We start from the raw sequence: 15,297 nt of genomic DNA, 5'->3' as shown, positions 1-15,297 counted from the left end.
GGGTCTTTTCTTACTCACTTTCTTTAAATCCTCAGAGGAGTTTAATGAGGTGCATTATTATCCTTGTTTAATAGACAATAAAACTGAAATAGAGGAGTGTTAATGGCTATAGGATATCTGATTCCCAGCCCACATTTTTTTCTCCTGGTTCATTCTCCTCTCATCAGATGGAAGAGATGTGGTTACAAGATGGGGGAGAACTTGCAAAAACTAAGATGTTTGGAAGTTTCTTGAGGTTATTAAACAGTAAATTATTGAGGAAGGGGTCTGCACAAAGCAGAACAGAGCTTTGTAACTCAAATGTCTTTATGTTTTTATGTAAGGAATGATCAGTATATGCCAGGCACATACAGTTTTATATATGTTAGCATAATTAGACCCCACAATTGCCTTGTGAAGAAAGTAATATTACCTTCATGTCACAGGTAGAAAAATAGATTTTTCTAAATACTCATAACTAACTGTTGCAGCAGAACTCCAAGTAGCATTGGGGTCTTCTGAGTCCCAGTACGGGATTCCTCTCACCATGGCAGGGATCTAAGAAAGAAGGTATCAGGGAGGCGTTCTAAAGGAGACTGCAGTACAACGTTAGCTATGTTGTTTGTTATTGAGGAGGAGGAGCCCTGGGGCTCACGCCATATGGCGGAGAGGATGACACCTGCTTGGTCAAAAAACCTGCACTGGTTTGGTATCTACAATTAAACCATTCAGGCTGTCAAGGACATTTTACTTCCCTAATTCAGAATGTTTGTCCTTGTGGCTCAGTACAGTATATATTCTGACTAGGAAATATAGTGGAATCATCTCATTATTTCATATTAGTGTCACATGGATGATACTACTTGATTTTTGAAACAATTGGACTGGATCGTTATCCTCATAACACAGGTTAAGAAATTGAGGGTTAGAGAGAGTAAGCGACTTGCTCCCTAGTAGAAACCCATCCAAAATTGAGTTCTCCTAATCATTATTTTAATTTATACTGTAAATATTTACTTAGCACTTTCTTTGTGGCCAGCCAGGTATTAGTGATATAAAAATGAATATGCACTGTCTTACTCCTTAAGGAAAAATTAATGACAGACTAGAGGGATAAGGACTGCAAAAGAGGTATGAACGATGTACAATGCAGTCATATCTGATGAAGTGATTTATTATGCCTGGTAGTATAAAGAAGTGCTTTCTTGTCCAAAATAGCATAAACAAAAGCCAAATTGTTTAGGAAGCATTATATCTGGCCAGAGACCTAGCACTTTCTTTTGGAGCTAAGGAAGTATTTTAAATAGGAGATTGATGTAGTTGGATGTGTGTGTTAGTTTAAGCTAACATCTTACAAAGATTCCTGTAGAATTGGGTCAGATTAGTGGAATGAATTCATGTGCCCATCTCTCTTGCTATCCCAAATTTCTTAGTTCTAGAAAAGATATATTTTTTGAAAAACACCAAAACAGTGTTCGAAAACTTAAGCAGGACATAAATGAACTATTGTCAGCAACTCATGGAAGATAGAAAACAGAGAAGATTAGAATGATCAGAGCAAAAGAAACAACAACTTAAAAGTACGTCAAAGAGAAAATTCTCTAAGTAAGATCAAAGTAGCTCCAGAGAAAATGGGCTGAGTGAACACACACAGAGACACACACGAAGCAGGAAGAAGTCCCAGGTCATCGTCAAGGGTAAAATTAATTAAAAGTCTTCATTTGAAACACCAGGTGCAATCTCCATCTTTCAATGAGCACTAGGTAGTAGAATCTTGATTCTAAACTTAGGCCGCATAATTTTTTAAAGAAAGTAAATTCCTGCTTGAAGAAATTCCAGAGCTGGGTGTAAGGACCTGAGGAGAGAAGTAGAGCACAACCTGATGTAACTATAATTCTTTAAAGGTGGGTGAGAGGGCAGAGACGGTGGATAAGCAGCTCTACAGTGGAAGAAATATATTTCTCCATCCCAAGATGAATTTCTTATATTTTCAATAACTGGGAAGAGCGGAGTCTCTATCCTATATCCTTTTCCATGTCAGCATACCCTAAAGTGATGCTTGTCATAACCACATCTCCATAACTCACATAGCAGACTGCATCAGATTTCCCATTCAGAGGAAGGGACAATGGAGAAACAGACTTACATAACTACAGAAGAAACTTGTGTTTATTACATACAGCAATCAGTGCTTCATTTGTAAATAATGGATAGCTGAGGATCTCTAGACACTTGAGAGGAACAAAGCATTAAAAAGAAGAACTAAGATAAAGCAGTGATACTGACCCAAAGGAAATAGGTAATTCAGAAAGAGAATTTAAGAAAATCTGACAGTTCAGAGAGATTCTATAGATACTGCATGTAGGAATTATTTGTATTACAAATCTTGTTAAACACTTCATTCCATGCATTGTAGAAAAGATATTGCTTCCCTCACTGGAAGAATACTGCCCAAGCAGCTTGCCGGTAGCTAAGTAGAAAAAAGGGGAGTTAGAAGGGGAGGGGGGTGGGAGAGGGATTGGAGGGAGAGAGGGAGGAGCTCAGGAGACTGAGGTGATGGTGCACGGGCGCACTGGTGAATGAAATTCTATGGGGACAACACCTGAGGGGGGCGGGAAGCAAACATTGTTTAAAAATGAACAATGATGTAAAATATATATAAATTAAAAAAAATTTAAAGTGTAGTTAAACACATCACTTACATGCATTACAGTATTGTATTTTAGAACTGAAAGGGACTTAAAGTTACCCTTCAAATTATACCACTAATCTTTCCTCCACATTTCTTCAAGTATTGACTGTTGAGGCCAAGTAGACAGAGTCATTGCCTCTGATCACCAAAGCTAGTTGTTTTCATATGCCTATGTCCTATGCCTATGTCAGTTTTTAAGTTGTGTCCTTCAGTGGAGGTTGTGGTAGGATCTATGAGATGACCAGTTTTTCTTGCCATAGTATGTCAGATGTGGTAAAAGCCAGTCTTCCATACAGTGACATAGACTAGTATTCTGCTAGGTAAGTTCCTTCAGTTATCTGTCATTCTGACTTTCCTCTGCCTGGAAACCCCAAAAGGCAGGTAGGAGGGGAACTTATCCTCTGTCTCCTGTATTAGCTGGTGAGCTGCTTTCAGACATAGACCATCTTTTTCATTTTTGAAACTTTATGTCAACAGCATTCATCACAGTATCTTAATAAATACAAAGTAGGTGTTCTGAAAATATCTGAAAAAGTTGAATAATATCAATGTATATTAAAAGATTCCTTTTGCCTCTGATGGAGCCATCAGTTAATCTCTATTAAACCTCATGTTTTGGAGCTACTTTGTCTCATGAATCTGTGTTCTAAACAGTAATGGTATGAAATTTTGCCTGGACCTGCCCTAAAACCTGCCAATCTTGGCCCAGCTTTGTTACAGTTTTCATGGGAAAATCGAATTGTTTGAGATTATAGCAGATTCAGTTAGTGGTACTTTAAGGTTCATTCCACTGCAGGGCAAAGCTTAGTGAAATGGATAGCATTCAGTCTGGGGAGAAACTTATTGTCTTCTTGGGACTCCTGGTTTTCTATATCTTCCTGGTTTGAGATGAGGGCATCTAATGATATAATGGGTCTAGTAGGTTTTGGTAAAGAAAAGAAAATGAGAGGCAAAAGTCTCACTGATTTACCATATTAGAAAAGAGTGAGGAGTTACAGGGATAAACTTCTTACTATTCCAAACTAGTGATCCCTTCCCTACAACTCAGACGTTAGACTGTTCAATGTGGAGAGTAAAATTCATGGAGTAAGAAGGAACTATGAATTTTTCCTTAGGTGGAGTGAGGGAGGTAGGTAGAAGAGCTATAAACTGATTTCCCATTCCACAGTTAGACTTTGGGTGGGAGAAGGAATCCTCCCAGCGACTGAGTAGATGGTGATAGCTGAAGGAGAGGGAAGCCGACTGTGTTCTGAGACTGACTACTCAACATTGGAGTTTTTGGAGACTAGTGTGGGTTTCAGAAGGAGTATCAGGATGAATTTTCTTTTGGCGGATTGATGATCCTGATAGATTAGGTACCATGGCAAATGGACCTGATGAATCTACCTTTCTCCCCATGTAGAATGTGAAGACAGTATCTGAGACTCCAGCAGTGCCTCCAGTTTCAGAAGATGAAGATGATGATGATGATGCTACCCCACCTCCAGTGATTGCTCCTCGCCCAGAGCATACAAAATCTGTAAGTCTTTGGGAATATACACAGCTATGTGATCTATTAGCATGTGAGGGAAGGATGGGAGATGGTGTTGAAGTCTAGAGGTTTAGCATTCTGGTAGATGTCCTGTTTTGGAGCTGGTTAAATCACTGAGTTTTCTGTGTGATTAGGAATTTTCTGTGTGATAGGCAAGAAGTGGTATATTTATTTTTCATTGGTTTGCAGATTGTACCAAAGTGTCCTAAAAACTTGTGTTTATACCAACCCAGCCTTAGTTTACTTAGCCTGTTCTGCACAGACATTTAGGAAGATATATAGAATTAATGTTACTTAGTGCAGGGCTAGTATCAATTATCTAGTCTCCTGGGAAGCAACATATTAGCCAGCTGCAGATCTTTTCTTCTCTGTTAAATGTGCAGCGTTCAGCCTCATAGACTATCAATGATGATACTGAAAGACCCAAGAGAATTTATAAATATGTTAGTGCTATTAATGTACTAGACATCAGGAGTGCATTTTGATGCCGGATGTTGGCAGTGATTTTTATTTAACTTCCTTTGAGGTTCTCATATCTCAGAATAACCACAGTCTCTCTGTCCTCACTTTATACAGTCTAGTCCCCATGCCTTTTATGTCCCCATGCACATTATGCTTCTGCTCACTGTCATTAAGCACTGACCTATCATCAGATGATACTTTTTTAGGGTTTCTTTGTTTGGATTTTTTATTATACAAGAGCCTCATAACAAAAGAAGGATTAGGGCTTAAACTCTGTGATAATACAAATAAAAGGCTGCCTCTGGAGTGCGGTATTAAGGGAGGTGTTCGAGCTGAAGTTGGTCGACTGTGAGAGATACTTTGAAGGAAATTCAAGGGTATTGTATGACCTTTTAGGTTGAGAACTTATAAACAGAATCTGTGGAATCACCCTTTCTTAAGGTCACAAAGTTACCATAAGTAAAATGAGCTTCAGAACTGGAAGTTATCAAGATAGTTCACATCGATATGGCCTTTTTGGTTTATAAACATGTTCATTAAGAAAAGTGGTTTTATTTTTCCCCCGCTATACCATCAGCTCCCCTCTAAAGCAGAAGAAATACACACACATACACACACACTTGCAGTGCTTAATATAGTTCTTACTTCGCAGGTGTTAGATCCAGAAAAATAGTAAATACTGAATGAACAGATGAATTGATAAATTTGATCTTCATAGAATTCTTTTTCTGAAAAGGCATTGTTAATTCTTAGTTTATAGCAAAGTTGAGATATGGAAAGGCAAAATTGATCTACCAAGAGTCTCTTGGTAAGCAAGAGCCAGGAATGAAAGCAGGGAATTGACTCCAAGCCCAGGTTGCTTTCCCCTGTAGGATAGTGACTTCTCTGTGTGTGCAGACCTGTGCCAGGAGCCAGATACAAATAATGTTAGAGAAAGGAAAGGTAGGGTCTATGCTTTCAAGGAGCCATATAAGAAGAACCAAAGTAGGAGGACAAGGCATCAAAGTATAGATTTAGGTACCAGGGATATAGTTTGTTTATAGCTACTAGAATTGAAAATTAATAATTCATTATGTTAGAGCAGTCAAGAAAGAAGCTCTAGTCTCTGGTCTCATTGTCTTGATTTATTACTCTTTACACTGTGTGGAAAGTGTGCTCCTATTTCCACCTATTAAAATACTGTCCGTTCTTTAAGATCCAGCTTATGAATTCCACTTGTTTGTTCATTGATTCATCAAACATTTTCCTGAATCCCTGTTTTTTTGTTAGGCAGTAGCTTAAGTTACAGAAATTCGGGGATTCTGTTTTCATAGAGTTGAAAGATAATTGTGATCTATTTATGAAAAAAAATTAAATGCCTTGAAACATGTCACAGGGAAAGGGGATATAATCTATGAGTACTTCTTCTGTACCACAATAGTATATACTTTGCTCATTTCCTATGACATTTATCCCTTTCTGGCTTATTCAGAACTTTAATGACATTTCTTTCATATGAATGAGAGGATGGGGGCAAAGGTTTGTACGAAGTGAGGCAAAAAATATATTTCCAGTGGATGTTTTTAAGTAAATGAATGAATAGAAAATGTATTATTAGCTAAAATTGAAAATCGTATCATCTGGTAGGTGTGATTCTAACCATTTCACACATCAAATAATTTATTACCACAACTTATCTTATTAGCGTAAGATAGGTATCATTAATATCATTTTACAAATGAAACTGAAGCACAAAGAAGTTAAGTAACCTACCTCAGGTCATACAAATAGGAAGAATGAGAGTTGGGATTTAAGACCAGGCAGTCAGATTCCAGAATCTGGGATTGAAATGACTACAGCCCATTGCCTCTTAAAGAAGAACTGTTGTAGTCCCTTCTCTGAAAGAGTCCAGGATTTAAAGAAGGAGTAAAACTCAGAAGAAGATAATGTTAAGTGTTGTATTAGCAGTGCAAAGTTCTGTGGGAATATAAGATATTTCAATGAGGGAAAGAATAGAATATTACAGATGAAACAGATTCCCATTTAACACTCGATGCTCCTTCAAATCATTTCTGTTGAGTTGTCTATCTTGTGTTGAATATCTTCGATGTTCACACTTTCACTAATCCCTCAGGTGTACATTGATCTAGAAGAAAGGATGAATTTGTCTGCATTTTTTTCTTCTTTGGACATTCTAACACATATCTGTAAGAGGCTAATGAGCTTCCTCATGCTAACAAAGGCTGGCCTTGCCAAATTCTTGCACCAACAACGCAGGTATACACACGGTCCGTGATTGAACCACTTCCTGTTACTCCAACTCGGGACGTGGCTACATCTCCCATTTCACCTACTGAGAATAATGCTGCTCCACCAGATACTCTCACTCGGAATACTGAGAAACAGAAGAAGAAACCTAAAATGTCTGATGAGGAGATTTTGGAGAAATTACGTAAGTACTTTGCAGCTTTCTGAACTTTTCTCTCATAGGTAACTGGTTGAACACAAGGATGGAATTCCATTGCTGTAACTATCTTGGCCCTAGACGTGGTCCATGTGACTGACTGGTTATGCTTATTAGCCGCACATTATGCCTCTGCTCACTGTGTTCCTGCACCCACTATGTCTCACTGGGTGTAATTAGATACCATGTTGGCATGGGAATGTGAGGAGAGAGTGTGAATAACTTATTTTGAGAACTATCCATGTCACACCCCCCTACGCCCAGGTTATGGAGATAACAAATAGCTTTTATCTAGCAAATAGTCTGGAATGTTGTGTTGAGAATGATTTGACGCCTTGTGTGTACCTGGTGGGAAAGAGTGCTGTGATTATTTATGCTTGCCATTGACCTAGGACAAGACAGATCTGCTCTCTTGGTTGCAGGAAAGAGAGAAGGAAAGCTAACCTTTTATGAGCCTGTACTATGTATCAAATGACAAGCCATGTATTTTCCTGATTTTTCCCCATTTATTCTTCATAAAAACCTTGTGAAGATAGGCATTATAATCCTCATTTTCGCAGTTAAGGCATTGAGACTCAGAGCTGCTAAATACCCTGTCCCAAACTACATATCCAGAAATTGACAGGACTGGGGTTAGAACGTGACTTGTGTCCCTGTGATAAAGCTTGTTGCCTTTTCCTTTCAGGCAGAAACTTTTATTTTACTTTCTTTAGTGGCAAGAAATGGGAACATGTTAGGGTAGCTTATTTGTGTGTTCTAATAAACTGCAGGAGAATTGATAGGGTGAGGAAGGACTGGATTGTTCTGCAGACTTGGCAAAACGATTTGACAAGTCACTAATTTATTTTTTTGCACCTATCTCCTTCTAAAGAGGATTGAATTTAACCATATCTGTTGAATGGCATTGCTTTCTAAAGCTCAGTCTCGTGGTTCTCTAGCTTAGCAGCTCTCAAATTCTTCCTGATAATTCTTGTTTGACTTACATTTTTTTTTCATTCTTTTAAGTTGCGCTTGCCCAGAGTCCTTAAGAGATGATGAGGAAAAGCCACTTACCTACCCCATGTATTTGGTCTTATATGAAGGCTTTTTCTCTGAACCAGATTAAAAAAAAATATTTAGAACACGGAATGATGGAAAGCAGACTGGCCTTGGGAATTACACTTGATATCTTGGCCATAGATTATGCTTTTATATAGTGAATAGTCTGAAGGCAAGGTTGAAACCCCAGCTCTGCCATTGCCTTGTTCTTGGGCAATTTCCTATTGTTCTTTGGCTTACTGGCCTCCTTTTTCTCATCTTTTAAATAGGGATGATAACACTTGTCTCACTTATAAATCAAATAAAAGAATTTTATGGAAAGTACCAAGTCTTAGTAAATGGTGTTTAGTGGAAAGCACATTGCACTGGGAAAACAAAAACAAGCAGCTAGACTTGGCTTTGACACCAAATTTGATTTGTGACCTTGGATGGAAGTATCTTCCCTTCTGGGGGCCTCAGTTTCACCATCTCTAGATTGCAAGTTGTGAAACCCAGTGAACTGCCTCATACCTCTGTGTCTTTGCACTTGAAGGACTTCTGTAACTGCTTCGCTATTTATTCCCCCTGGCCAACTCCTCCTTACGCTGTAAAAATCAACCCAGATATCACTTCTTTCTGAAGGCTTAGCAGTCTGTATTTTGTGTCTCTTTCTATATCCTCTTGCCATCTATCACAGTAATTATTATATTTTCATCAAACTTTATACTTATTTTGTCTTCATGAAATTGAGTTTTTGGAGAGTAGGGTCTCTTAACTGTGTCTCATCTACCTCATCATTCCTAGCACTCAACATAGGGCTTTGTACAGAGTAAGTGAGCATATTAAATGAATAACTGTTTATTGAATGAGTGAATTTAAAAATGAATGACTGACTCTTAGGAATTTAAAATTAAATAGATTACTATGAATAAAAACAGTGAAAGAGCTGAAAATTTTTATTGGAATTTATAGGGGAAAGCTAAAGACCTGCTTATTATAGTTTTGTGGTAATAATAAGGTAAGTCTTTAATTTTTGCCACCTCCAGGGCTTGGGAGCGCATGGACCTGTTTGTATCTTGATCTGGGAAAAAAATGATTCATGGTCTCTGTTTCTTTCAAAGGCAGCATAGTGAGTGTGGGCGATCCTAAGAAGAAATATACACGATTTGAGAAGATTGGACAAGGGTTAGTAGGGGCATTTTCTTTCCCTAGAGAAATGACTTAAAAATTATGTGTGCTTTTGTTTTGCCTCTCATAAATCTTGTTTTCTTCCTCCACCTCACCCCGTACCCACTTGGAGGTGTGTTAGACTAACTTTAGGTTTGGTGGAATTGTACTTAATGTGAGAGATGTGCCATTAGCTGATCAAGTTGCTAAAAATATTTTTGCAATGAAAGTGATAAAAATGTTTAACTTCTTAGCACAAAACCTGCTTCCCCAGTTACAATTCTCCTTTTCCAGATTAACCCTTTGTCTAGTGCTACGACCTACCAGCATTAATGTGAAATAGGATGGACTCAAAACTGCAGATCTTTCTGCTAACGTAATAGGACCTATGTTTCTGGGTGGGTGCCACGTCCCTGCTCTTTGGTTCCTTCTTTAAATCTTGTATGCTGCCTGCAGTGTACTGAATTTAGCAAATCTCAACAGAGTTTCTGTTGTGTGCGAGGTACTGTGAGTGCAGCTATGAATTAGACAATCTCTGCTTTGAAGTTCCTCATGTCTACAAAAGAAGATAGCCAAGCACAAAATTATAATATACTGTGATATGTCTTAAAAATGTTTGGCTGTTATTTTGAGCAAAAGAAGCCAGACTTATAGAGCAGATACTATATGATTCTATTTATATGAAGTTCAAGAACCGGCAAAATAACATTTACTAATAGAAGCCAGAATAATGGTTACTTCTGGGGAGGGGATATTGATTGGGAAGGAACATGAGGGGGTCCTTTAGGGTGATCTTGGTACTGAATACATGAGGTGTACATATGTACAAAAAGTCATCAAGTTGTACTCTTAATATTTGTGCAAATTACTTCAGGTAAATATACTTTTATTTTTTTTAATTTTTTTTTTAAAGATTGATTGATTGATTGATACATACATACAAGCACTGGGTATAGTCAGAAGCGCGGGAGGGTGAGAGAGTTCACCAGAGCCAGAGCAGGGAGCAGAGCAGGCAGAAGGACCGAAGTACACTGCTGAGGGGAGCAGCGGGCGGCAGGAGAGGTCTGCGCGCCATGTGGGATCCTCCTCCGATGGCCGGGGAGCAGCCGGGGATCGAACTGGCGCTGCAGAGGCTGCGGGCAGCTTCGCAACCCAGCGCTCAACCGCTGCGCCATCGGGGAGGCCCAATATACTTTTATATAAAAGAGAAAAAGAATAAGATTTCCACAGATCTTACCAAAGTGCTACAATTAAAAAGAACTGATAAAGAAGTATCTGGTTTATAGAAAGCTCAGTTTTGGTTGAATTAAGACATTGTTGCTAATGAAATCTTTGAAGTTTTCTGATTTAGTTTTCTTTTTTATGCATAAAAGAACTTCTGAAAATAAAATGAGGTGCATGATATAGTGATATTGTGTATGTGCATCACTCTACAGTTTCCATCTGTTGTTTAACTTAATCCTTAAAATCCTGGACTTGAGTGTACCTCATTTTTTCCTGGTCCATTGCTTTTCCTACCGGACATACTTTTGTAAGTCTGAATGTCATAAATTAGTTAACACTAATTTAATGGCATAAATTAGTTACCACTCCTTTTGCTTGTCACAGATAATCTGGGTATGGCATTTCCTTTAGCTAACTACATTAAGATAGTAAGAATGTAGCAGAAAGTAACATGGATAACTCAGGCAAGTCAGGTTCCATCTCAGGACTTTAGTTTCTTTATTCATAAATTTAAGGGAGAGGGATTGGGGATTCCGGATCTTTCCAAAAATCCAGACTTTTTTTCCCAAACACACAAGGCCCATTAATAAGCAACATCTGTAAAATGTTTTCCCCTTATTTTCTTGACAAGACTATTAGAGTGAAGGGAGAAATAAAATAGTTAAGCACTTATGTAGATGTTTTCATGTTCCATGATTTTAAAACTGTAAATGCCACACAAGTGTTGTAAATAATACTATTGTACTTTTTGCTTGCTTTCTCCCCACCTTTAAGATCTGAAGATTTGTTTTTTTAATTGGGAATTCATATGTCTAATCATATGTCTGTTCAGTTTAGAAATAATTAAGTACTAACCAGTGGGCTTAGGTACCTTTCTAGACCTCTTAATCATGGAAACATAGTCCCAAATGTCCAGTCCTCTGAGGTCTGGGCATATTTGCTCTTTGAAAATGGTGCATATGATAAGGAGTAGGGTGATAGGAAGATACACACTACTTTTATGACAGACGATGACTAGAGGTGGGTGAGCAGACATGGAGAAGTAATTGTCATGCAAATAATCCAATCCTTATTTAATAACCAGCATCTTACAATCACAATTTCCTGGCATGGATGTAGGGTTCCAGCTTAAAAATGGTGGTTAGGAAACTGGTGACCATAATTTCTAGCTATAAAATGATCTTACAGGTGATTTCCCCTGGGAAGTATAATGCATAGAGTGCATTTTTGCAATACATGATAATTTTAAATTTCTTCAAATTGCATCATATATATATGTGACATATGGCATGCACAATTACAAATATTTAGCATATTATACACCTAAACATATGCGATATTTATGGTTATAGGCGTGAAATAAGGTTTTAGTATTTTGAATGGACATGATTACCTTTCTAGCATTATTCTTAGGGTTTTTTATTTCCCTTCCTCTTTCCATCTTTCTCTCCTCTCCTACTGTATGTAAATGTATGTGCATATACATATATGTATTTATAGTGAGGTTATTTTTATCTTGAGGTAGAAATAGTATCAGAATTTCTGGGAGCCTATGTATTCGAAGAAGCATATTTAATGTCATTTTATCTTTGAAAAAATGACTAAAAACCTATTTCATAATACAAACTAGAATATAAAATTCACATATCTGCATGATAGGATAAATGATTAAAAAACACTGTTTTAAAGTGTCATCGTATCAGAGTGGGAAGAACACTTTGAGATTATTTTAGATTATTCAGTGTGATACAAGTTTTTTGGTAGGTACAGTTTTTTTTTTATGTAAATTGTAGTGGAATATAACATACATAAGTGTACAACTTGATGAGTTTTCAAAAAGTGAACACACCCATGTAACTGGTACCCACATTGTTGGTTCCGCAGAAGTCCATATCAGTTTTTGATAAATTGTATTCAACCCCCCTCCTCATTCTGAAACTCTCCCTACCCTTACCCCTCACCTCTAATTGAAGTCACATATCTAATCTTATCCCTGTTTAAAGATGCAGATTTTGAGGTCACAAGAGAGTAAAGCCATTTGCCACTGGTGCTGGAATAAGAGGAGGAAGCAGAAACAGGAAACTAGTATATATTAAAGACCTATTGTATTGTAGCACTTGATGCTGATTGATTTAAATTCTCTTGTGTGTCTTATCTTTACAAATAAGTAAAGTGAAGCTCAAAGAAACTGAGTAATCTGTTCAGATACTAACTTGTAGGTACTTACTTCCACATTGGAACTCAGGTCTCTTGTCTGCTAGACCCTATATTCTCTTTACTACTGTATGCTGCCTCTCAAATATAAGAATGGAGATGGGAGCAATGGGGGATTATTTTTGCTGCTGTTATTAACACTTGCATTGCCACATTGTATATAGAGTTGGCATTTGGCAAATTCAATTCATTGAACACCTGTGTTTTTTATTTCTCTTTTCCACCTGTTGTTCAGTGCTTCGGGCACCGTGTACACTGCAATGGATGTGGCCACAGGGCAGGAGGTGAGTACACCAACTGGTGCTTCTGCATTGTTTCTTTTTATTTTGGTTAATTTTTAGTCCTTCTTAACTCAATAGAGACACTGCTAGTTTATTACTGTAGCAGACTGGAAATAGAGAAGTAATAGGATGAGGCCTGCAGATTTTGGGGGAAAAAATCACTCTGACTACAGTGTGGAGAGCAGACTAGAGGAGGTAAGAGTCAGGAGGTTATCATGGAATTCCAGGTGAGAGATGATGGTTAGAACCAAGCTGGTAGCATAGTGTGAGTGGGAGAAATGGATGGTTTTGAGAGATACTTAGATTGGTAGATTTGGCAGAGTCTGCCCATCACCAGAGTTAGGTGATTGAATGTGAGGATGACTCATAGTGAGTGATATTAGTCAAGCAAAAAGAAAACAGGTGAAGCTATAGGTATGAAGAAGTTGGATACTGCCTGCGAGACCTTGCTGTGGAACTGCCAGTGTGCAATTTTTATACAAATTTGGTGCTTAGGAGAGAAAGCTGATTTAGAAGAGATTTAAACTCATGTCTCTTGTCTCCTCATCTAGCAGTCCTTCCATTCCTCTATGCATGGGATTCTTTTAAATGTTGAAGTCCTCATTTGCAGGTACCTCTGTCAGCTGGGAGAACTATCCCTTAATTCTAAGGTCTACTGACCCAAGAGCTTGTCTTCAGAAGGAAGACATGAAGGGTATTCCCTTGCATTCCGCTCTTTAGTTATAGGATAGGAATGTTAATAGGTAGGCTATAGATAGGAGAAAGTTCTGGGTTTCAGAAAATGAGAGACCCTTATTACAATGAAAATAGTCAGATACCTCTAATGGAAGCTGCCAGGATCTGCTTTGGTGAGAGAAAACCCTTGGTATACTAGAGAAATCACTGTTAAAAGGGACATTGCATACTTCACTGTGCTCTTGTAAGTCTTTTACAAGTGTCTAAGCCAAATATTGAGGTCCATGAAGGGCATGTCAACTTTTTAAAATAAAATCATCATTATGGTTAGAAAGTTACTGTTTTTCAAGGTGAGAATCCAATTACCTAGATGTTTATCCCATAAAATGTGCATGGTAAATGACCAACAGGCATATGAAAAAATGTTCAACATCCCTTATCATCAGGAAAATGCAAATCAAAACCACATTGAGATACCACCTTACACCAGTAAGAATGGCACATATCAAAAAAACAAGCAACAACAAATGTTGGCGAGGATGTGGTAAAAAAGGAACTCTCCTAAACTGCTGGTGGGCGTGCAAACTGGTCCAACCACTATGGAAAGCTGTCTAGAGGTTCCTCAGTCTACTAAAAATGGAGCTACCATATGACCTGGCAATTCCACTCCTAGGGATCTACCCAAAGAACACAAAAACATTGATTCAAAAGAACACCTGTACCCCTATGTGTATTGCAGCACTATTTACAATAGGTAAAACCTGGACACAACCCAAATGCCCCAAAATAGATGACTGGATCAAGAAGATGTGGTGTAGATACACAATGGAATCTTATTCAGCAATCAAAAAAGATAAACTCATGCCATTCACAATGACGTGGATGGAGCTAGAAGGAATTATGCTCAGTGAAATAAGCCAGAAGGAAAAAGAAAAATATCAGATGGTTTCACTTATAGCAGGAATATAGAGGAACCAATAAGACTTCAGTGTAAAAAAACAGTACAAAATAACAACAGTACAAAAACAGTACAAAATAACAGTACAAAACACAACAAAGCAAAAATGGACAATTATAAATCTGCAGGGGAGGAGGAGGGAGAGGGATCAGAGGGAGGGAGGAAGGAGCACAGGGTACTAAGGTGATGGTGCACGGGTGCCTTAGGGAAGGAAACTCTATGGGGACTACACCTGAGGGGGTGGGAGGAAGCAAATATTGTTTAAAGATGAACAATGATGTAAAAAATAAAATAGAATGTGCATGGTAATATATACCGCACAAAAGCATTGAAATAATTCAGTACAGTAAGACGTGAAAAACATGTGAACTTTAAGAATTATATCTCATTTATATTTATTCATTCTATAAAGCATTTACTGAACATTTGTTTTATGCTATACCTTGTCCTGAGAACTATGAAAGATTCAGTCCTGTGCCTGTATCATACATTAAAATCATCTATAAATGTGAAGGACCATGTTTTTATGCTGTACATATGGACATCTTGTAGTGTTGAGAGGAACCCACCTCAAAATATTGGGGAGAAAGAAAGAATGACATTACTGTCCAAATTTTAAATGTGGTAAACTGGAGGCAGAGATTGAAAATAAGA

General features: G+C 37.9%; 1 protein-coding gene across 8 annotated transcripts in view; it reads left to right on the top strand.

Moving 5' to 3' along the window:
• Positions 1 to 15,297, top strand: part of PAK1 (p21 (RAC1) activated kinase 1) — a gene marked incomplete at both ends in the record, with an annotated part of 59,632 nt that overhangs the window by 26,254 nt on the left and 18,081 nt on the right. For 5 of the 8 annotated variants that reach the window (XM_084250243.1, XM_084250239.1, XM_084250240.1 and 2 more), the window contains 4 exons: positions 4,074 to 4,190; positions 6,921 to 7,099; positions 9,250 to 9,309; positions 12,965 to 13,013. In XM_084250243.1, the coding sequence (XP_084106369.1) occupies positions 4,074 to 4,190; positions 6,921 to 7,099; positions 9,250 to 9,309; positions 12,965 to 13,013 (405 nt within the window). The remainder of the gene's footprint in view (positions 1 to 4,073; positions 4,191 to 6,920; positions 7,100 to 9,249; positions 9,310 to 12,964; positions 13,014 to 15,297) is intronic. The other 3 variants (XM_084250241.1, XM_084250242.1, XM_084250244.1) reach the window with 3 other exon arrangements.

The sequence above is a fragment of the Talpa europaea genome (genome assembly GCF_964194135.1).
Source record: "Talpa europaea genome assembly, chromosome: 1".
Classification (NCBI taxonomy): domain Eukaryota; kingdom Metazoa; phylum Chordata; class Mammalia; order Eulipotyphla; family Talpidae; genus Talpa; species Talpa europaea.
The sequence above is the reverse complement of the archived record's forward strand: the minus strand, read 5'-3'. Positions and strand labels throughout refer to the sequence as shown.